At 44.4% G+C, this 23,153-nt stretch overlaps 1 protein-coding gene across 3 annotated transcripts; it reads left to right on the forward strand.

Moving 5' to 3' along the window:
• The first annotated feature begins 673 nt into the window (after positions 1-673).
• MSL3 (MSL complex subunit 3) lies at positions 674-16,813 on the forward strand. 3 transcript variants are annotated; one of them, XM_079727695.1, is made up of 14 exons: positions 674-779; positions 2,086-2,168; positions 2,567-2,662; positions 3,005-3,105; positions 3,925-4,010; positions 4,556-4,678; positions 5,254-5,414; positions 6,193-6,351; positions 7,819-8,081; positions 8,750-8,859; positions 12,654-12,753; positions 13,111-13,195; positions 16,256-16,356; positions 16,542-16,813. In XM_079727695.1, exons 1-13 carry the CDS (start codon positions 678-680, stop codon positions 16,353-16,355), a joined length of 1,569 nt encoding a protein of 522 aa, XP_079583821.1. In that variant the 5' UTR covers positions 674-677; the 3' UTR covers position 16,356; positions 16,542-16,813. The 3 variants fall into 3 exon arrangements, with proteins under 3 accessions (XP_079583821.1, XP_079583822.1, XP_079583823.1); XM_079727696.1 differs by having other exon boundaries at positions 3,925-4,007; positions 16,256-16,813; XM_079727697.1 differs by having other exon boundaries at positions 3,008-3,105; positions 16,256-16,813.
• The last annotated feature ends 6,340 nt before the right edge of the window (positions 16,814-23,153 follow it).

The following is a 23,153-nucleotide window of genomic DNA, read 5'->3' on the forward strand; positions in this document are numbered from 1 at the left end:
TGGGAAGGACCCATCAGCCTCCCCGCCCACGGCTCACCCGCTGTCACTGGGAGCCTCCAGGCCCGCCACCTGCTTGTCCTGGCCCCGATACGTCCCAGTGCTTTATTCACTCTTCCACGACCCTTCGCCCCCCGCCCAAGGCCACTGCCCATCTAGACCCGACCCCAGCCCGACGTCCGCCGCGCGTGGCCACCGCGCTCTGCTAAGGTGCAGGATGCGGCGCGGCCAGGGAGCTCCCGGAAGGCAGCCGCCGGCCGGCTTCCCCACAGCCAGTGCCCACCCCAGACGGGCTCTCTCCTAGCGTCTCCCGTCCCCGGACCGGAGATCGGGTGTCCGGCGCGAAGACCCCGTGGGCCCCGCTTCGGCCGCCTTTCCCAGGAGGGCGCGAGGGGCCGCTCTGCGGGTAGATCTCGGCCGCAGGCCCCCCACTCGCAGCCCGGCGGGGAGTCGCAGGGGCGCGCTCGGTCGGGAGCGCGCGCGCCCGGCTGCTCCGAGGTCCAGCAGTGGCGCGAGGCGGGCAGAGGCGGAGCCGAGGGCGGGCCGGTCGCAGCCTCCGCCAGTCCCCGCTCCTTCCCCAGCACCCTAGCAGAGGCGCGCCACCTCCCCGCCCCCACTCCCCTCCCCCACCGCGCGCGCTCCGCCCGCCCCGGAGCCTCGCCCTCCGCCACGATGAGCAAATGAGCGCGAGTGAGGGCATGAAATTTAAATTCCACTCAGGGGAGAAAGTGCTGTGCTTCGAGCCTGACCCCACCAAGGCGCGAGTGCTGTACGATGCCAAGGTGCCGCCGCGGAGGGACAGGGAGGAGGCGCGGGCCGGGGACACCGGGACGGGAGGCGAATGCGGATGCGGGTGTGGACGGCGCCGCGGAGCTGGGGAAGTGGCGGGGCCCGGGTGCTCCCTGCTCGCGGCTCCTCGGCCTGCGCGGCACCACACGGGCTACAGGGGGCGCTCGCGGGGTACCGCGATGGGGAGTCGGGGCCCGGGCTCTTCCGCTTCCGCCCGGTGCCCGGGGTGCACTGGCGCCCTCGGAGCCTGGTGTGCCAAGTCGTTAGGCCGGGGAGCTGGCAGCGGGGGCCGCATATCCAGGAGGCACACAGCTTCGGCCTGACGGTTAAACCGCCCCTCATCCTGTGCGATCTAGTGCCGCGTGGGCTCCCGCGCCTCGCCCTGATCGACCCGGGCCAGATCCTAATCCATAGCGCCGCAGTACTGGCCGTGGACTGGCGATGTCGTTGCCCTGGGGCCCCAGTCGTGTCTAGGCTCGCCCCCTTCCGTAGGCCGCGACCCGCACCCCGAGGGCAAGGTTGCCCGGCTGTCATAGTCCTTCAGGGCCTTGCAACATTTAGATTTTCAATCTCCGTGTCGCGCCCCGTGCCTGTCCGCCTAAGTCTCCGGGGCTCGGGGGACGTTGAGCCACATCTGCAGCAGCTAAGGTCTGAACGGCCAGAGGGAGTTGGCCTCGCACTCCGGGAGTTGGGGGCTAGTCCCGGGCCCCAGGTGTGTCTGGGAGGTGCTGCCCTTTGGGGGATTGCCCAAGCCTTCCGGGCTCTACATTTTACTTTCGGACTTTACCCCCGCTGCCCCCGTCTCAGTTTTCTGTTTGCTGTGCTTCCTCCCTCCCCGCCTGAGTCTCCCCAAGGGTGACACGCCCCATCATTTGCCCCAGACGTTTTCCATGGGGCACCGCTGGGAGGGATGGCGTAAGCTGCGAGCCGAACTGGACCTGGACGCAGCGGAGCCCGGGAGACTACAACTCCCAAAGGTCTCTCGGCTGCAGCTCGCTTGTCTAGCCTGGACCCTTTTTAGTTAGTGACAGTTCGGCCGGCCAGTGGTTTCGGAAGCTGCACCCGTTCTCACACTCAGAGACCAATCGGGGTGGTTGGAGGGATGCTTCCTATTTTGAGGCATCCACTCAGGAAAAAAAATGGAATTGAAAGGAAAAATGTTTCAGTCCAGCTCTCTGTCTAAAAAAGGAGAGAATGCTTTCTTTTCTTTTACGAAAAGGTCTATGATCTAGTTTTCCTGATCCAGCTTCTAATATTCTCTATGCTCTATCGTTTGTGGACGATATTTCCTGGTTTCAGATTGTCGATGTTATTGTTGGGAAAGACGAAAAAGGCAGAAAGATCCCAGAATATCTGATCCATTTTAATGGTTGGAACAGAAGGTGAGTGTACTTGTTAAACCGGAATGAAAATTGATCACCTCTGCACAGGAACATTGCAAACTTCTTTGTTAAGTTCTAGAAACACTCCCAGGAAAGTTTCATTTCCTGTTTTTGCTTTTTTAAAAAAATCAAACCTTGCCTACTCTGAAGAATGATTATTTCTAAGTCGATTATATTTGGATTCTCTATGGGTAATTTTGGAAACCCCAGTTGCTTCTGTGTCTGAATGAGTTCCGTTTTCAGTTTACATCTTTTTTGTGATTTTAAAATATTTAAATAGTTTTCTAAAATGTAAGTAATTCTGAGACACATCTGTTCCTGTGAGGTGCTTTTAACATTGGTTTCATATCAAGCTAAAATAATGAATTTTACATTCTTTTCCTTTTTTGTTTGATTAGCTGGGATAGATGGGCAGCTGAAGATCATGTCCTTCGTGACACCGATGAAAATCGGAGATTACAGCGTAAATTGGCAAGGAAAGCTGTAGCTCGCCTGTAAGAATACAAAAAGCATATAAATGTTACTCAGTGTGTTTTCTTTTAGTGTTTAGAATTTTTATGGTATGAAAGTTTTAAAATCTGGTAAACATGGTTTCTTAAGTAATTTTACATTTTTAAAGTGTGTTAGCGCATAGTGTTTCTATTGTATTCGAAATAACTGCCGTGCTTTCAGAGAGGTTATTGTGTAGTATTCTGAAGTGGAGATTACCAGTTATGTTTTAAAGTTTAATTATATCTTAGGTACTTTATTATATCTTAAGTACTGTTATTGTGTTTGGTTTTTTTCCTCAAGACCAATATCAGTCATCGTCAGCATTTCAGTTGTGTTTGTTTCAGGAGAAGCACAGGAAGAAAGAAGAAGCGCTGCAGGTTGCCTGGTGTGGATTCTGTCTTAAAAAGCCTCCCTGCTGAAGAAAAAGATGAAAATGTTGAAAACTGTGAGTGGCTTGACTCATTTTCTCTGGTTAAAAGGAGTTTTACCTAGTTTTTTTTTTTTTTTTTTTTTTGCGGTACGCGGACCTCTCACCGTTGTGGCCTCTCCCGTTGCGGAGCACAGGCTCCGGACGCGCAGGCTCCGGACGCGCAGGCTCCGGACGCGCAGGCTCAGCGGCCATGGCTCACGGGCCCAAGCCGCTCCGCGGCACGTGGGGTCTTCCCGGACCGGGGCATGAACCCGTGTCCCCTGCATCAGCAGGCGGACTCTCCACCACTGCGCCACCAGGGAAGCCCTACCTAGTTCTTTTATACCGCAGGATGGAGGGGGAAGATTCATTCGAATTACAGACAGGGAAACATTTTAAGCTCATTACATAAAACGTTTGCCCCTTTTGTTTTTAACAATTAAAGTAGCAGTCAATAAGATTCTAATTAGACCTCATCAGCCTTGCACAAGACCACTGCCTTCTCAGCCAGTGTCTTTATACGGACCCCTCAGAGGTGCATTCTCATGTTTTCTTCTTGGTACCTTGCTCCACTTACGAATGCGGCAGGGAACCGTAGGATCCTAGGTGACTAAACACTTGCAGATCATTTACCTGTGTGGTTTTTGCATCCCTTGAAATTGGTGTTACATTTTTTCAAAATAAATTTCTATTCTGAAAGGTACAGTCATTGTGTTCAGCGTTTAAAATTTATGCAGGATAGTAGTTTATTATCACCAGCAGTAGGACATGCATGCCACCTTAAAGAATTGTAAACATAAGCGTTAGGGAAGTGTATAATGCAGGCTTGCCTGGTATTTTGTGTTTTACCTATAGCAATAAGCAGTTCTTCTGATGACAGTAGTGAAGAAAAGGATGAAGAAATAAGTGAAGAAAGTGATATTGAAGAAAAGACTGAAGTGGTATAAAGTTTTTATTGTAAAAACTCTTTGTCTTTGGCATATATTTTAGTGGTAAATTTCTAGTTGTGAAATGTTTTCTTTAACCAAATATTGTAAAATTGTACTTCATATATAAGGGGAAATAACCCTTAACCCTTACTTATAGTTACTGTAAGAACCTGTCCATGGCTCTTCGTACCCATAAAGTGTTTTCACAAATCGTAGTTACCTCTTTCTTTCCAGTGAAAGTGTGAACTTTTTATAATGCCGATTAAGTATCAGAGTTTGGCATCTTCTGTTTGCCTGTCTACAAAGTTAACATGAATCCCACCGGTAAAGTTAAGTTGGGAAGAAGCAAAATAATCATTTGCAATGTGGTTAGTGGCCTAAAACAAGTTAACTTTTGGCTTTTAATATACTTTTCATTAGAACACTTGGCATCATTACTGGTGTAAATGTCGAAGATTAACTGGGTTTGTTTCATTGTAGGCTGTCCTTATGTTAGTCCGTCTTTGGATATAGACTCTCTGTCTTAAGTAGCTAAAACTGGAATTGTGATGTTGCAGAAGGAGGAACCAGAGCTGCATGCAAAAAAGGAAATGGAAGAAAGAACAATAACTATAGAAATCCCTGAAGTTCTGAAGAAGAAGCTTGAGGACGATTGTTACTATATCAACAGGAGGAAACGGGTACACAGGGATAACATATAAAACATGCATCTGTAATAGAGCTTTCATTTAGCTGTATTTTGCAATCTTAAAAAGTTGAGAACCTTGGAGGAATGCAATTCATATTTTAAGTTTTGTACTGAGTCGGGTTTTAAACTTCTCTGACAGTACTGTTCTGCTGATGAAAGTGTGCAGTCTTTTCCAGCCCTGGCTGCCCATTAGAATCTTCTAGGGAGCTTCGCAAAGTCCTGATGCCTGGGCTTCAACCAAGAGGTCAAGGTGAAATTGATTCTTGGTGTTGGGGGTGGCAGCTGTGGATATCTTAGAGGCTCCGCAGGTGGTTCTAATGGATCACTAAGCTGAGAATCACTGCTTGCATTATTTTTTAAATTATTACTGTAATCTACATGGGGATATGATCAGTAGAAGAAAAAAGTCAAAGAGCTTCAAAGCACGTTTGCTTAAAAAATTATCTTCAAACACAGTTGGCTTTATTTTTGAGCTTCAAAAATGATGTAGACAAGACCACTGTTTCTTGGCGTATATGGTTTATACAATGGGATGTATACATCAGATGTTTATATTTTTGTTAACAGTTAGTGAAACTTCCGTGCCAGACCAACATCATAACTATTTTGGAATCATACGTGAAGCATTTTGCTATCAATGCAGCCTTTTCAGCCAATGAGAGGCCTCGTCACCATCACTCTATGCCACATGCCAACATGAATGTGCATTATATCCCAGCAGAAAAGAAGTAAGTAGGGGAGGGATGGTTGGCGTTTCATGGTTCGCTTCGGGTATTAGAGAAGTGACTTCCATTTAGAACAAGTAACATGTCTCTGTTTCAGTTATTATGAATTCATTTACTATAGCACTTGATGATTCACGTAATAACCAGTTTAATTTCAAAATATTGTCCCTTTTTTGGAATGTTCAGTAACTCCTTAGGTATGTGGTGTGGATCCATTGAGTATATGCACTGCCTCAACACCTGGAGTTTTTTTCAATGATGTAATTTAGGGAGATAACTGTTTTTTTTCCTTGAGAAGTACCCGAATGGGGGATGAGAATTTTATCGAGGCTTGTTCACAAACAGGTCTTTTTCCTAGTCTGAGTAATTGTCCTCATAGCTTGCCTTGCGCACATGAGCCAGCAGGAGTAGAATCAGACACGTAGATTGTTCAAGTTTAAACAGGTGTGTTAGTTCGTCAGGACCGCCCCCTTCAGCTCCCGGTGATTGGGGTCTGTCCACCTTCTGCAGCACAGACTGCTTGGGCTCCTTGTGTGGCACTGGGCATATTCATTTGTGTTCAGTGTGGTAAGGTAAAATTACTTATTGCACTTTATATTATAGATCTGTGTTCCCATTTAATTCTTTATTATTAGCATCTACAGGCTAACTTTATTTTTTACACACATAGGTGTAGTATATAGCATTTAAAACTCTTCCTTCTTAAAATGTGCAATTTCATTGTGACATTTTGGAAAGTTCTCTTATTTTACTGCATCTCTAATCTCTTTAATCCTTCCAGCGTTGACCTTTGTAAGGAGATGGTGGATGGATTAAGAATAACCTTTGATTACACTCTCCCATTGGTTTTGCTCTATCCATATGAACAAGTTCAGTATAAAAAGGTGACTTCGTCCAAATTTTTTCTTCCGATTAAGGAAAGTACCACAAACACTAATAGGTAAGTTAACTTGCAGTTCAACCATCAGATATCAGCAGTGAAATAGCTAAATCTGTTTCTGAAGATTTCTATTGGATGCTATGGGGCCAACGCATTTGGAGGAGGGAGTACATTGCAAAGCGCCCATACTGGTCGTTTTCTTTTTTCCTGGGTAAGCTAAGTCATCATTCACTTGCAAGTGGCTCTAAAAGGTTTTACCAAGTGAAGATTTCAGTGTAGAGAAGTTGGCTCTTGTGTAGCCAGCCCGTGCTTTCCAAAGACAGTGGGGTGAAGAGAGCACGGCCTGAGAAAGGTAGATGTGGGTTTGAATTTGGCTTCCCCACATATAGGTTGTGAGACTTGGGGGGGTGTCTTTTGAGCCTCTTGCTTTTGCCTCTGTACGATGGAGAGAACATTTGCTTCTGTAGGTAGTTATTAAATGAGGAAGTTCATGAAGGGCTGGCCACCTCTGCCCTCCAGGTAAGGTTAGTTTCCTTCCTGGTCTGCTGTGTCCCCACTTTCTTCCCTCAATGCCCAAGCATTTCCAAATATCTATTCTTTGGGGGGGTTGAAAGTCCCCCACCCTGAGTCTATGCCTACGTCTGTGTAAGCTACTTCCCTCTCTCCCCGAGGCCCGTCTTCCTGAGAGTGGTCTGTTCTCACGATTTCCACTCATCCATCTCTTCTTGCCTGTTCACCATCTGCCTTTGCACTTGCTGTGCCATGTGTCGGCCACCTTTCCCCCCACCCCGGGTCCTGTCTCCTGGTTGTCTGCCTCATGACCGTCTCTTCTCAGCCTGCCTTCCTTCCCCGTTGGTTCCACCCCGTTTGAGAGGCCTGTGTGACTCACTGGGGACCTGTGTTGATGTCCCCATGCCCTCCTCCAAACCTCGAGGTTCCCAGTGTCTGGGGTGGACCACGTGTTGCCGCAAAATTTGGCCGATGTTTGTGGTGTTTCTAGTCTTACCAGTAGTGACACTGTGATGAGATAATGTGGTGTTCTTATTCTCTCCACCAGGGTTTCTCAGCCTTGGCTCTACTGATGTTTTGAAGTGTATCATCTTTTGTGGTGGCACCGTCCTGTGCATTGTAGGGTGTTGGGCAGCCTCCCTGGGCTCCACCCATTAGAGCCCAATGGCCCTTTCCCCGTTGTGACAATCAAAACTGTCTCCAGAAGGTGTCAGTGTCCCCTGGCAGAGTAGAATCACTCCCAGTTGAGAACCACTGACCTAAGACAAGTATAAAAGGGCGTCACAATCTTTAATGCCAGTGTGCCTTGAGGAATTATTTAAAGGGTTAAAATGATTTAATATGTTTAGTTACTTTTTAAGAAAATATTTGGGCACATCTGGAAGTGAAAGTTTCTAAGCCTCCTGCAGTGGAGTGGAGGGCGTGTTTACTGTGTGAAAGAAGCCATTGAAGAACCCCTCCAGGTTTTACAGAGATCCTGTGGGCCAGACACGTGTGGCGTTGTCCCGTCTTCCGTAGGAACCCAGAGGAGCTCTCTCCAAGCCCACCTTTGTTGAATCCATCCACACCACAGTCCACAGAGAGTCAGCCCACCACAGGCGAGCCAGCCACCCCCAAAAGGCGCAAAGCCGAGCCGGAAGCCTTGCAGTCTCTGCGGCGGTCCACACGCCACTCGGCCAATTGCGACCGGCTGTCGGAGAGCAGCGCCTCGCCCCAGCCCAAGCGCCGGCAGCAGGACGCGTCTGCCAGCATGCCCAAGCTGTTCCTGCACCTGGAAAAGAGTAGGTCCACCCCCCGGGCAGGAAGGCTGCGCCGGGGAGAGCCGATGTGCCACTTCGCACCCCTGAAACGCGTCCAGCCGGCAGGAGGGGCTGGGGGAGAACAGGACGAGCACAGGCTCACATCCAGATTCGCCTGCTCGGCTCTGGGGATTTGACTCAGGAGTTCGGCCCGCCTGAGGCTCACGAGGCATTGTCCCTAACCTACCACCAGCTATAGCTAAGAGAAGGGAGCCCCCCACGCCTTCAGCTCTGCAGCGTGGATCCTCGGCGCTGACCGGTTAGAGCTGGCCGACAAGTCTGGTAGCAGTCCCTCCCCTCAGCCCTAATCTGCCGTACTGGGCACCCACTAGTCACTTCCCGTCCCTATGGATTTGCCTCTTCTGGGCGTGTATTCGTATCAGTAGAATCATACTGTATGTGGCCTTCTGTCTGTGGCTTCTTTCACTTAACATAATGTTTTCAAGGTTCATCACGTAGCGTATCTCAGTACTTGATTCCCTTGCTTTGCTTTTTCCCACCAAATAATATTCCAGGTATTGTCTTTAATAGGGAAGTCTTATCGTTAAAGATTAATAACATCTCTGCTGCTTGTAAAGGTCTTCCAGCAGTCTTTAATTCCGTAGCTGTGTGATTTACAAGTGAATAATGAACATCTTTTCCTTTTGAAGAGACACCCGTTCATAGCAGATCATCCTCACCCGTTCCTCTGACCCCTAGCAAGGAAGGGAGTGCGGTGTTTGCTGGCTTTGAAGGCAGAAGAACTAATGAAATAAATGAGGTAAAGAGTTACTGCCTGCTGTTCATCCCCAGTGAGTCCTTCCTTTTGTGGTTTCTTAAATCCTGCAGGAGAAAGTTGGGTTTTCTTAGAAGACACATTATGTTACTGTTGCTGCGAATGGTAACAGAATGGTTCATATGATTGTAACGTTGTATTTGTGGTTTCTAAAATGAGACAATGGTTAGGATTCCAGCCCTACACTTAACATTCATCTTTTATTTCAAATAAGTACAAGTATTGAAGTGTGATTATTTTCATTTTATGGAACGGTTATCAGCACATTTTTTCTGCAAAAGGCCAGAGAGTAAATATTTTAAACCTTGCAGGCCACACAGTTGCTGTTGAGACTCCCCAACTCCAAAGCAACCATAGGCACTCTGTAAATGAATGAGTGTGCTGTGGTCCAAGGAAACTTTATTTATGGATGCTGAAACTTTAATATCAGATAATTTTTCTATGTTATGAAATATTCCACTTTTGGCATTTTCTCAATCACTTAAAAATATGAAACCCATCCTCGGGACTTCCCTGGTGGCGCGGTGGTTAAGAATCCGCCTGGCAATGCAGGGGACATGGGTTCGAGCCCTGGTCTGGGAAGATCCCACATGCCGCAGAGCCACTAAGCCTGTGCGCCACAACTACTGAACCTGCGCTCTAGAGCCCGTGAGCCACAACTACTGAGCCTGCGTGCTGCAACTACTGAAGCCTGCGTGCCTAGAGCCCATGCTCTGCAACAAGAGAAGCCGCAATGAGAAGCCCGAGCACCGCAACAGAAGAGCAGCCCCCGCTCGCCGCAACTAGAGAAGGCCCATGCGCAGCAACGAAGACCCAACACAGCCAAAAATAAATAAATAAATAAATAAATATTTTTAAAAAACCATCCTCAACAGTAGTGCATTGTGCCAGGCGCTTGACCTAAATTACCTCAAGTTCTCGAGAACAGCCTCACCACCAGAGTTCCACTTTATGGATGGGAGAACTTCAATTTAAAACTATTTTTAAGGCCAGTTAACTGAGGTAGGTAGTGAGTGTTTCAGGAGTTCAGGAGATGTCTTAGTCCACTGGGATATTCTGTGAATCTCACCTAGGAAGTGGGATTTTTCTTGTTTCTGTGCATAGGGAAGGATGGCTTTACTAGAAAGAATATTTGATGACAGGGGTCAGCAAACTTTTCTTATAAAGGGTCAGATTGTAAATACCTTCAGGGCTGTGCACCAGCGTGAAAGCGGTATGGATAGTTCACAAATGAATGAGTGTGCAGTGTGCCTCCAAAATTCATTCACGCACGCTAGTAATTGAATTTCATATGACTTTCATATGTCGTGAAGTATTATTCATTTGATTTCTAAAAAACCATTAAAAACATAACCGTTCTTAGCACAAGGGGGTTGGATTTGGCCCAAGGGCTGTAAGTTGGCTGACCCCTGCTAGAAAACTCAGTTTGTGTTACAGTGATGTTGAGGGGAGATTTAGGAAATTCCTAGTGCAAGCAGTCCCTGATTTTCCATTTTTCAGACAAGAGGGCCCTGCAAGTGTTATTATTTAAGGGGAATCATGTTTCTTCTAGAAGACATCTGAATATTGAGGCACGGCCATTCCCAATCTGGTCACTGGTGCAAGGCCACCATCTAGTGGTTTTAGGTAGAGCTGCAAGCTCTAGTGAAAAAGTAGGATTTCTAGTCAGTGGTTGGAGTTGGGCAGACTCTCAATGATTCGTGAGACCTTAGTGCATTCCCCCTCCATAAGTGCGTATATTGCAGTATGTTTTCCCCAGGGCTCTGCATCCTGACCACCTGAGACTCACTCTCCCCATGACGTTCGCTGCCCCACCACATGGGGAGGGTCTGGACTCACATTCCTGCTTGAGATCACAGGTGGTTCCCGTGCACACCTCAGTTAAGAATCCTCCACTAGAAACCTGTTATTTACCCCCATAATGCCTCTTTGATAAATAGGAGATGAGTCACTGCACTGAGATGCAAAATTGAGTGAGGTAGACTGGCTTGCTAACTAACCAGATGAGCTGCTTTTGCACACGGGCACTTCATGCCTTCAGTGGTCTCAGACTCCCCTATGTTCACTTTTTTTTTTTTTTTTTTGCGGTACGCGGGCCTCTCACCGCTGCGGCCTCTCCCGCCGCGGAGCACAGGCTCCGGATGCGCAGGCTCAGCGGCCATGGCTCACGGGCCCAGCCGCTCCGCGGCACGTGGGATCTTCCCGGACCGGGGCATGAACCCGCGTCCCCCTCATCGGCAGGCGGACTCCCAGCCATTGCGCCACCAGGGAAGCCCCGCCTATGTTCACTTTGAGTATCATTGTCGAAAACAGTTCCCGAGCTTCAGCTGTGTGCACCACTGGGTTAGGTGCTGGGGAGAGTGTAAAGGTGCTGAAACTTACTCCTACCCTGAGCCTGGTACAGCACAGAAGGGTGGGGTCGGTGAGGCAAGGGCTGAAGCCCAGACATTCTGCATGGAGTTATATGGAACCATGGTGGTACTTGTTAACTTCTACAATTTCATTTGATCAAATTGACTACATCAGCCTTTCTCGGGTCGTTTTGGCATCCTTCTGCTTTGTCTTGTAGAGGGTTTCCTTTGACGCTATTTCCAGATTAAACTTGACAGATCTCAAAAAGCAAAACAGCAACTCAGGAGAAGCGTTCTATGATTTGCTGAAGTATTTCTATGGAAATTCAACTCTTACTTTAACAAAAGCCGCAAATCCACCCACAGTTCTGAAATTCAAAGTGAAGGAAAAGAAATCAGTTACTAGGGTTGAAGTCTATTTTCGCTTGATTCAATGGATGAAATTAGGTTCCAAAGTGAATCTAACATAGCAGAAAATTAGAGAACCTTGAAACAATGGTAACATTACTCAAAACATCTTTGGATCACTTTTTATTGCTTCACTGTCTAATACAGCAGAATTTTCAGTAAAAGAAAAGGGGCAAAATGACCAAAACAGTTACAGCTAATTTATAGGTAGTAGCTATTGAAAATTAGAAAATCAAATATTTCCCTAATCTAATTTTAAGTCTTCCTTCCTCATTTTATTTATTTTTATAAGTTTGTGTTATTTGATATAGTGGCATACTTTTTAAAATTTATTTTATTTATTTTTGGCTGCATTGGGTCTTCGTTGCTGCACACGGGCTTTCTCTAGTTGCAGCGAGCGGGGGCTACTCTTCGTTGCGGTGCATGGGCTTCTCATAGTGGTGGCTTTCTTGTTGCAGAGCATGGACTCTAGGTGCGCGGGCTTCAGTAGTTGTGGCACGTGGGCTCAGTAGTTGTGGCTCGTGGGCTCTAGAGTGCAGGCTCAGTAGTTGTGGCACACGGGCTTAGTTGCTCCGTGGCATGTGGGATCTTCCCAGACCAGGGCTCGAACCCGTGTCCCCTGCATTGGCAGGCGGATTCTTCACCACTGCGCCACCAGGGAAGCCCGAGTGGCATATTTTTTTCATCGTCATACAATTTGTCATAATTTTTAGGTGATTAGAAGTGTCTCCATGTTGCCAAGGAAGGTGGGATGGCTTTAGAACCTCCACATTGGTTTCTTGTCATTGTTTTGTTCCACATTTGGTTTCCTCCCATTTTCTGGTCCAGCTGTGAGGCAGCTCCAGAGGTGCCAGAGGGATGGGAAGCTTGGGTGTAGAAATGTGACACTTGATGGGTGATGTCTTTCTGCTGGCCTGAGAATGTCATTGTGTATGTGTTTGCCGGGATTCCAAATGTTCAGATCTGTTGGTAATGGAGTGTTAAGATATAACAACAAAGCATTCAATCTGCTTTTCCCAGGTCCTCTCCTGGAAACTTGTACCCGACAGTTACCCACCAGGTGACCAGCCACCTCCACCCTCTTACATTTATGGGGCGCAACACTTGCTGCGATTGTTCGGTAAGAAATCCTGGTCCCTGCTTTCTTCTTTCCCTTTTTATTTTCTTTTTTGATTTTAACACTTATAAGCTTATGTACATCTTGTGGTAATTTTGGGGTCTAAGAAAAATCATTAAATGTTGATCTCAAAAAAAGACACCAAATGGATCTTATATTTCATAAAAATTGTGTTTGTAATGTTTGTACTACTACTCTGTTTTTGTGTTCAGTAGGAGTTTTGGTGTTGTTTGGCAACATAGATGTTAATTTCAATTCAAATAAAGACACATGAGGAGCCAGAGGATCCTGAGTGTGTCCTACTCATCGCCAGATTCTGCCGATTGATTGTAAATGGTTTTGCTTTTATTTTTAATGCAGTGAAACTTCCAGAAATCCTTGGAAAGATGTCCTTTTCTGAGAAGAATCTGAAGGCTTTACTGAAGCACTTTGATCTCTTTCTGAGGTATTGTGATTAGTTTGTCAAAACTTACTCTGCCACCTTATGTATGACTTTTCTGAACTTGTCTTCAGCAGATGTGGAAGCTAGCTCTGTGGGTAGCAGTATTACCCGAGTATGGTTGGTTCTAACAGTAATTATAACATGGGGGTTTTGGGCTATTTTTTTCATAGTTTATCTGGTTTCTAAGTGAAGGGTATTCATTGTACGGAGGTAAAATTTTTTGGTGTCACTAGAAGAATCCAGTTAGATTCCATGTGAATAGAAAATTAATTTTCCATGTGAATAGAAAATGAATTTTCTAAAGAAGTGAGTGAGATTGATAATAATGTAATTCTATGTATTTTATGCAGGAGTACCCTAAGTATGTGACTTTTCTTTGTTGCATGTATATAAACTAACTTAAATTTACAGGTCTGATTTTGGTGTCTGTTTTGGAGTTAAGATAAATGTGCTGATAGTTTGTGAGTTCGGAGAAAGGTATTGTTTCCTTCACCTGACAGAGCCAGTCATTTTATTCGTGTCAGATCATTTGCCCCGAGGCTCTCTCCCCTCCCCCGCAGCTGGGGCTGTGGACCCCAGCCTCCGTTATGCCTGTGGCCCAACTCTCCCACCCAGATGTCTATTGACCAGTTCCTCTTGGCGTTCAAGGCTGGTTGTCACTCTGCCTCGCCCAACTTGTCATATCTCCCTGACCTGTTTCTTGATTCTCTTTAAGGGGGTACCTTTTCCCTGTATTTAGTCCCTAACCTGCAAGAGCTAATCAAGTAGGATTTACCAGAGTGGAGACCACTCCAGCCAGAGAAATGGGTCTTGGAGTTTTTGTTGTTTTTTTTTTTTTTTGCGGTACGCGGGCCTCCTACCGCTGCGGCCTCTCCCGTTTTGGAGCACAGGCTCCGGACGCGCAGGCTCAGCGGCCATGGCTCACGGGCCCAGCCGCTCCGTGGCACGTGGGATCCTCCCGGACCAGGGCACGAACCTGTGTCCCCTGCATCGGCAGGCGGGCTCTCAACCACTGTGCCACCAGGGAAGCCCTGGGTCTTGGACTTTTTAAAAGATATTTGTGTGGGTATTTTGAACAAAGTATCCAATGAGTGGAATTAGACTTTATAACATTTTATTAGAAACAAGTTTCAAAAACACTCTCTTCCCCTCCAGCCTCCCCCTCAAAAAAACCCCACAACTCTGTTTGGCATCAACATTTCGTTAAGCTGAAATCAAATAGTGCCAAAATGAGACAGCCGCAAGTTAGCATAGGAGATACTGCTAATTTTGAGGTATGCCCAATACGAAATAGAAATTAGGGTTTTAGGAGGTAACTTAGAAAGATTTACAAATAAATATAGTACGGTTGACCCTTGAACAACACGGGTTTGAACTGCACAGATCGACTTATATGTGGATTTTTAAAAATAGTAAATACTATAGTACTACATGATCCATGTGGTGGGTTGAGTCTAGGAATGTGGAAGAACAGTGGATATGGAGGGCCCAACTGTAAGTTATACAGGGATTTTCAACTGTGTAGAGGGTCGGCGCCCCTAACCCACACATTGTTCAAGGGTCAGCTGTAATGAAAATGTTTTGAAAATGTATCCAAAGACGTCAACTAGAGAATCAATGGATCAGTAATTGCTGTAGGAAGGGTACACTCAAAGAAGAAAGAGTTATCTCTCAAATGAATTTTGATTTGGTTTTTACTGAAGAAGGTATTGCAGCGGTTTATCCTTATCTTTTTAAGAATTTGGACAGGTGGGAAGAGGCAGAGGAAACAAATAAGGGGCTAATTACTTAGCTTACTAGCTAATGTGGCCCATGTGAGAATGTTTTAGCCATTCATGGGGAAATATTTGATACTTCAGAGTCAACGTAGTATCTCTATGTTGCAGATTCTTGAGTGGCTACATTTTAACATCCATCCATAGTCAGGCATAAGTCAGTCTTGCTTACCTATTTTGGTGGAACTGCAGCACCTTTGGCATGGCAAATTGGGACACAAAATGCTCTTCACTTACTAAACCATTCAGTTTTGATTTAACTTAGGCCGTGTAAGTACTGTGAATTTCTCAGGTGACATTTATTGAGTTTATAATTTATTTTTTATAGTTTTTTTTTATAGTTTTTTTTTTTTTTTTTTTTTTTTTTTGCGGTACCCGGGCCTCTCACTGCTGTGGCCTCTCCCATTGCAGAGCACAGGCTCTGGATGCGCAGGCCCAGCGGCCATGGCTCACGGGCCCAGCCGCTCTGCGGCATGTGGGATCTTCCCGGACCGGGGCACGAACCCGTGTCCCCTGCATCGGCAGCGAACTCTCAACCACTGCGCCACCAGGGAAGCCCCTATAGTTTTTTTTTTTTTTTTTTTTTTTGTGGTATGCGGGCCTCTCACTGCTGTGGCCTCTCCCATTGCGGAGCACAGGCTCCGGACGCGCAGGCTCAGCAACCATGGCTCACGGGCCCAGCCGCTCCACGGCATGTGGGATCTTCCCGGACCGGGGCATGAACCTGTGTCCCCTGCATCGGCAGGCAGACTCTCAACCACTGCGCCACCAGGGAAGCCCTATAGTTTGTTTTTAAAAGAGGAAAATGTGGGACTTCCGTGGTCAAGTGGCTAAGACTCCATGCTCCCAATGCCGGGGGCCCGGGTTCGATCCCTGGTCAGGGAACCGCATGCCACAACTAAAGGTCCTGCGAGCCTCCACTAAGACCTGGCGCAGCCAAATATAAATAAGTAAATAAAGAAATGAGGAAAATGTAGAAATAGTCACGAGGCCTTTTTGCACAGAAGTGATTATATAATCAAGACTGCCACCTAGTGGAGTTTAGGTTCTATTTCTATTTGTACACTTGATAGTGAAAGGATTCCAATGAAATAGTCATTAACGTCGAAGCCGGATATGTGCAATGAAAGTAATCAGTATATAGACATCAAGATTATATTCATTATTTTTTTTCTGTCTCATACAGAAAAGAGTGAAATGTTAGAGTGGTTGGAAGTTAAAATTTTGCTTCTTGGTATTTGGCCTTTATTGTGGTGATCATAGGGGCTATTTGTTTTCTTTTTTCCAGGTTTTTAGCAGAATACCATGATGATTTTTTCCCAGAGTCTGCCTATGTTGCTGCCTGTGAGGCGCACTACAGCACAAAGAACCCCAGGGCGATTTATTAAGGTTTTGATGGTTCTGGAAGAACAGCTTCTCTATCTAGCTTTGCACTCTCGATTCCCGATAAAGAACTGGGGAGTTGGCGGGCCTTCCTTAGAGGCAGAGCGAATGCGACACCCGCCTTGGGGGGGTGTGGCAGAGGCGGGCCCATTTGTTTGAGTTGCTTACCTACCGTAGTTATTTCTGTTAAGGATTACTTCCTAGGTACCTGAACGGCCTCCAACATGTGACCCTTGCCACGGTACATGTCATCTGTGACGGCGGGAAAAGAGCAGCTGTGTTCACAGTGAAATGTTCACGAAAGTGTGCGTAGGTTGGGCTGTTTCAGTAGACGGAGTTACTTTTTAGCAATAACCACATTTTTAAACTATTTGTTAGCATTAAACAAAATTGTTTTGCAAACCGTTTTCATTCTTGTGATGAGGCTGAGCAACAAAACATTAGTTTTGCTTGGAAACCGAAAAGTAGTCCCAGAATGTTTTAGAGGGGGTTGATATTGATGGCAAAAAGAAAATTTGCAGCTATACATTTGCTTGTTACAGTTCCTTTTCTATAAAACCTTATTTTTGGTGATCTAAATAAAGCATTGCCTGAATGTTTGAGATTTTATAGCTACACTTGGTTGTGTAATGTTATAGTTCCCTTTCTGTAGGATGTTATTTTGGGTGATCTCAAATAAATCATTGCCCATCTTGTTGGAAAGAACCAAGAGAGAGTTTTCACTCTGGTCTTGTCCTCTTTCTTCATTGTAGAAAAACAGCAAGGTAACTTTGATTCATAACTTTTTTGTGTTTTATTTTGTTTTCCCTTTGTGACTTTTTTATTAAGGACTTTTGCTTTCCTTTCCTTCTTTGATTTTGCCTGACTAGAAGGTGGTTACTGGAAGTTGGGACAGCTCCTTGCTGGTTTGGGGCCGACATATTTAGCCTCTTCCAGCATTACCAGCTGATGGTCTCTGAAGTCATCCTTCTAATCCTCACCTAAGTCTCTCACATGCCTGCCCTTTTCCTCAGGATATTTTAGAAAGTTCCAGCTCTGTTTGAGGGATGCCAGTACCATACAAGCCTTGAACGTAGCATCTGCATTTTCTCGTAGCTCAGTTTAGTTGACCTTAATTTCCAAAGATCACTGGACATGAACCACAAGAGCCACAGGGAGTTTCAAAAGCTCTCTAAATGGTTCCATCAAAGAGACTTCTGTATACACTGACCCGTGAGAATCAGAACCTCGAAGTCGAGTAATGTCCTCTTAGTGCACATAGTTGCTAAGCAAACGTCAGGTTTTGGCTTCTAACCTGGAGTAGCATTTGGGTTCATGCTAGGTTTCATCTCCATTTGGTTTATGCAATGCTTGTTTAAATCTGGTGCACCTGCAGTATGCTCTGAATTGTTGAAAAAGTTAAATCAGTAATTATTCATGGCCTGGAAAAGAAAAAATTTTTCTTTTATAAGAATCTACTTGTTAAATATCCCCAATGAAATGAACACAGACTGTCTCTTGGAACATTTATGTAGTTATATACCTTGAGTTTACAATTAATGCATTTTCTAATAATGAACAATTATTTTCTTCCCCTAAAGGCATTTTTGTGTGTGTGTGTGGCCATGTGCATGCGGGATATTAGTTCCCCGACCAGGGATCAAACGTGTGCCCCCTGCAGTGGAAGTGCAGAGTCCTAACCACTGGACTGCCAGGTTCTTAATCACAACTTCCCTTAAGCTGATTATTTGTACCTTAGGTTGATTTAAATAACTGTTCAAAGTATTATCCCTTTATTGTATATTGCTAATAATTTTTCAAATAATTCATCAGTTAAAAAAATGATTTAAATGTCTAGACTGGACTTCCCTGGTGGCACAGTGGTTAAGAATCCACCTGCCAATGCAGGGGACACGGATTCAAGCCCTGTTCCGGGAAGATCCCACATGCCGCGGAGCAACTAGGCCCATGCACCACAACTACTGAGCCCGCATGCCACAACTACTGAAGCCCACTTGCCTAGAGCCCGTGCTCCGCAACAAGAGAAGCCACTGCAACGAGAAGCCCGTGCACCGCAACGAAGAGCAGCCCCCGCTCGCCGCAACTAGAGAAGGCCTGCGCACAGCAACGAAGACCCAACGCAGCCAAAAATGAATAAATTTTTAAAAATTAAAATAAATTTTTAAAAATTAAATGAATTTAAATGTCTAGACCATCCTTATAAAAATTATGCATTATCGTTTTTTTGGTCAATTTTTATATTGTTACTTTCCTAAACTGCCAAATCTTGCAGTTAAGTATCACATCATTGGATTAATGTCTTCCTTTTAAGTTGTTTAAAGATGTATTGAAAATATTTCTATAACTTGTGTGTCATATCGGTGTACTAGGACTTTGAAAAAAACATGTGAGAGGGAAAAAAACATTTCCAAACAAGTAGATTGTAAAGCAGTTCATAGTACAGTGTATACAAAAAAAGAAAAATTTACCATTTTACAAAAGTTGACGTCTGTCATTAGATTATTTTATCAACTCTATAAACATTTGAGCAAGTGCAATTACCCTGTTTTGCCATTATTTTCTTAATAACTCAGTGGCCCCTGCCCTTTAACATTTAGCCAAAGGTAAGTTTATCTGAACGTTTATTGACAACCACCTAACTGGTACCAAAAACTGCTAGGTATTGAAAGATGAGGATGAGTAAGGCATTGGTGGGGGGATATAGTTAAGAGAATCTATACAGCCATACCACTGTTATTTTTACTAACCAAGTTAAGTTAGGAAATGTGTTACTTTAACCAGTTCTTAATTTTAAAAAGTTTAATGTAACCATAAATGGCAACATTTCCCCAAATTAAGCTTATCCAAGAAAGAATGGGTAACTCTTTTAACTGGTGTGTGGATGTCAGTTTAGGTGGGTTTGATTACTTAAAGTTTTCACTAGTTATAAAGTCTGGCAAGGTGCTGTTAAGGGACTTGGTATCCATTGGGAAAAGAAGTTTCAACAGATTAAAATTAAAAGCAGGAACGGGGAAATTGTGTTTATACCCCAATGAGATAAGACTCCCCAGTACACCAGTTAAATCTTTTTTTTTTTTTCTTTTTTAGGAATTGGAGAGACACTTTTTTCTAGCTTCTGCTTGTCTTATGCTTGAGCCAGATTCTTCCAGATGTTCATTTGGGACAAACCCTTAGATAGTGCATTTTTAAGCTGATTGAATTATGTTGGTTTTACCTAGTTTCAGTAAAAACAGGATGCTATTCTCTGTGTCTCTTTCTTGGAATACATCTTATAAACTCAAAAGTGAATTTGTAAACGGCCATTTCTTTGCTTCAACTTTCCCTCTGATTGGTGTAAATAGCGGGACCAATAAGCAGAATATAAGTCCCCAGTGAATGTTTTCAAGGCCTGGGATGATGTGCTTACCCAGCTCCACTCCCTCTGTACATTGACTGGTGCATCAAATAGGAGGCCGGCCCAGATCATCTTGCTGACATTATACATGTTGCCAATGTACCTCTGGCATCAAAAGCATACATATTACATCTGTCCTCAGCAAGGAATACAATTACTATAAATGAGTGAATAAGCAAGAGTTCATGTGTTATCGAACAGTCGGGTTGTGGACTCAAGGGGATGATGGGGATTTCTGGGGACAAAAGGAAAAGCAATGAAGGATCTGCTTCAGAAAAAGAGGATTGGGGCATGTTTGCTGGGTGACTTGTGGTGTAAGCCTTCCCTTCATCTCCGTAGGAGACCGCGGCCAAAATATCAACCATTCACTTCATGCCTGAGGAGATGGATTTGTGCTTTTGACCTTCTGTGGAGATGGATTGCCAGGCTGAGACTTGCCTCCAGTCAGGAGGGGAGAGAGCAAGGATACCCCAAGAGCCAGTAACATCAGGTTCCTGTGTTCTTTCACTCACCAAAAGGGGTCCAGGAGGAGACACACACAAATGGCCACATATTGTATGATCCCATTTATGTGAAGTGTCCAGAAGAGGCAAACTATAGGAACAGAGAGTAGATCAGTGGTGTCAGAGGATGGGGAGAGGACGGAATTGGAACTGACTGCTAATAGGTCTGAGGAAATTTCTGGAATTAGTTGTGATTGTTCTCCCACTCTATGAATTTACTAAAAAACACTGAATTTTATACTTTTAAAAGGTGAATGTTATGGCATGTGAATTATATCTCAGTTAAAACAGGAGATATAGGGATTGGCTGTGCCTATAACTCAAGAAAAATACACCACGGAAATCCATTTTTGAGAGCTGAAAGGCTGCTTGATCTAATACTCCGGCATGCCTTCTTTCATGCCTCATTGCCCGAGGCAGGCAAGGCTCCTTTTCTCACTCCACTGACTTCACACTTCACCTGAAGGTCAGAAGATCCAGGGCTGTGCCTTCATACAATGTCCTTCTTAGGCAAATAGAGAGTTGGCAGATTTCAAACTTCTTTGACTCCCAAATTCTTCTGCATGCCAGGGCATGAGGAATAACTATATACTGATATTCTGATATAAGCCAAAAAAGGTTAACAAACAGGGAGGTTAGCGACAGCAAAAGTCATGTGAATTAAGAATAATGCAAACCATAGCCAGTTCTTCTTTACAAGTCTTCCTGTTTTGGAGTTTCTTTGCAACATCAATCTTCATCCTTCCAGAAGGTCATAAAAAAATCATAGGAGGTAAAGTGCTCAACTGTGTTTTTCTATTGATTTGTACTTTTCTCATTCAGATTTACAACTTTCAGTGGAACGATTTAATAAGTCATTTAGGAGATCTGCTTTGGCACAAGGTAAATTACACCAGCCTGCAAGTTCTATTTACTGTTCAATCTTCACTATTGTAAAGGTGACTTTTGAGACAATTTCAGGTCATCAGCCTCTATTAGTTGCCCATTATTTTCCAGAAAATAATTCTGGGTGAGATTTGTGAGCTGTATAGAAACACACCTATTAGAGTCAGAGGATGAAGGCTGTTTAAATGTGTTTGGGTAGTACATAAAACGAAGTCTGAAAACCAAAATGCACTATTAGAGGGAAAACCTAGTAAGATTTTCTTTTGATATATGATAATCCATCTTACCTTTTATATTCTTTAGCACGTAAAACTTAACCAGTCATAGCATTAAAACCCTTTTTTAAATTTGGTGGTCCATAAGAAGCCGTGGTGTGGTAGACAGATTGAAAAATTTCTAAACCTTTACACACACACCATCTCCCTGTCCCTAACCCCTGAAATGTAAATTTGCAGTTTCTCTTATCAAGAGGTAGGATCTAACATATAATATTGTAACTCAACTCTACTTCAACTTTCAAAAAGATTTTCCTTCCCCCTTGAATTTAGTCTGGGGCGTGTGTGTGTATAAGACTGACTTTCAGTAGATCTCAGCAAGAGAGCTGCTTTGCTACATACAAAACCCCAACTAGTTTGGCTTTAGGACTTGCTTTGGCCAAGAAAATGTGCCAGGATTGATTCATTTCCCTTCTCTTCCTTAGAACCTTGATGAGATGTGGACAAGCCCGGGCTAAACTGCTGGAGAGACATGTTGCCTAGTTATTCTCATCACCCAGCCGACAGCCAGCCAACTGCCCAACATGTCAGTGAAACCATTTTAGACCGATGAACCCCCAGCCTACCTACCAGCCCACCACAGATGCATAAACAAGCCAGCCAAAATCTGCCAAGCCTATCCTAGGTTAGCAGAATCATCCAGTTGATCCATATATTATTTATTGAAAATAAATGCTAATTATTTTAAGCCACTGCTTTGGGGTGGTTTGTTACGCAGCAATAGCTAACGTCACAATGTGCCTTTGTGGTGTATATGTTTTGCACACTATCTATGGAACAGCTCAAACTTCATTGCCTTGGGTGAAATTGCTGAAACTCAGGTACCAAGGGAGAGGATGGAAAGAGGCAGCAACCCATCTTTGGGATCTTGTAGCTAGCATGACCTGGGGTTTATTTTGTAAGAAATAAAAGTTTGCAGAAAACTAGAAAGGAGAATATAAAATATGTTTTTGCCATAAAATTAATAACTGTTTTTATTTTGTAAGATTTGTTTCCAGACACTGTTTGAAAAAGAAGTAAAACATTTTGGATTTGGCTAAAGTTCTTTTTACCGTTACGTGGATCTCAATCCTTTGCCCTTCTCCCAGTGGCAGTACTATCCTGAGTTTGGGGTAGTGTGGACAAATATTGTGCACATGAAACTTCTTGCTCTTATACTCTTCATCATATTTTAACACATATAGATGCATATTTACATATACTTACATATACATATATACATACATGTATAAATATACATATGTACATAATGTATAAATATACATGTGTACATATACAAAACGACATCAACTTGTGTTTTCACATAGGCACACATTTAGTTCTAACTGCTGTATAAAAGTCTATCACGTGGATATACTACCCTGTATTAATTCCTTTACCATTCTTGGACATACAGATTGTTTCCAAGTCCCCCTTTTACTAACAGTGCTGCAAAGAACTAGCACTTGTACATAGTTCCTTGTATTCAAATGCCAGTCTTTCTCTAGGTCATACACCCAGAATTGTTGGATGGTCAAACATGTGGGGGTTTTTTCCCCACATTTTCTAGAGTCTAAAGTTACCCCATTAGAAATGGCTTTACAAGAGTTCCCGGGTGTTAAGTTTCAGGGCAGTTGTATTGCAAGACATTTGTAATACAGGGAGCTAAAAGAAGAGAAAAACTGGATGAAAACTTGAAATCGCTTTGAAACTTTCTCCACATTACCTCAACTCACATCGACCCTTCCCTAGCAAGAGTGTTTTTAG

The sequence above is a fragment of the Hyperoodon ampullatus genome (genome assembly GCF_949752795.1).
Source record: "Hyperoodon ampullatus genome assembly, chromosome: X".
NCBI lineage: Eukaryota > Metazoa > Chordata > Mammalia > Artiodactyla > Ziphiidae > Hyperoodon > Hyperoodon ampullatus.

Coding starts and splice junctions, on each gene's coding strand:
- MSL3 (XM_079727695.1), top strand. CDS start 678: ATGAGCGCGAGTGAGGGCATGAAATTTAAATTCCACTCAGGGGAGAAA. Junction 4,679..5,253: donor ATATCAACAGGAGGAAACGG/GTACACAGGGAT, acceptor TTTTGTTAACAG/TTAGTGAAACTTCCGTGCCA. Junction 8,082..8,749: donor GTTCCTGCACCTGGAAAAGA/GTAGGTCCACCC, acceptor TTCCTTTTGAAG/AGACACCCGTTCATAGCAGA.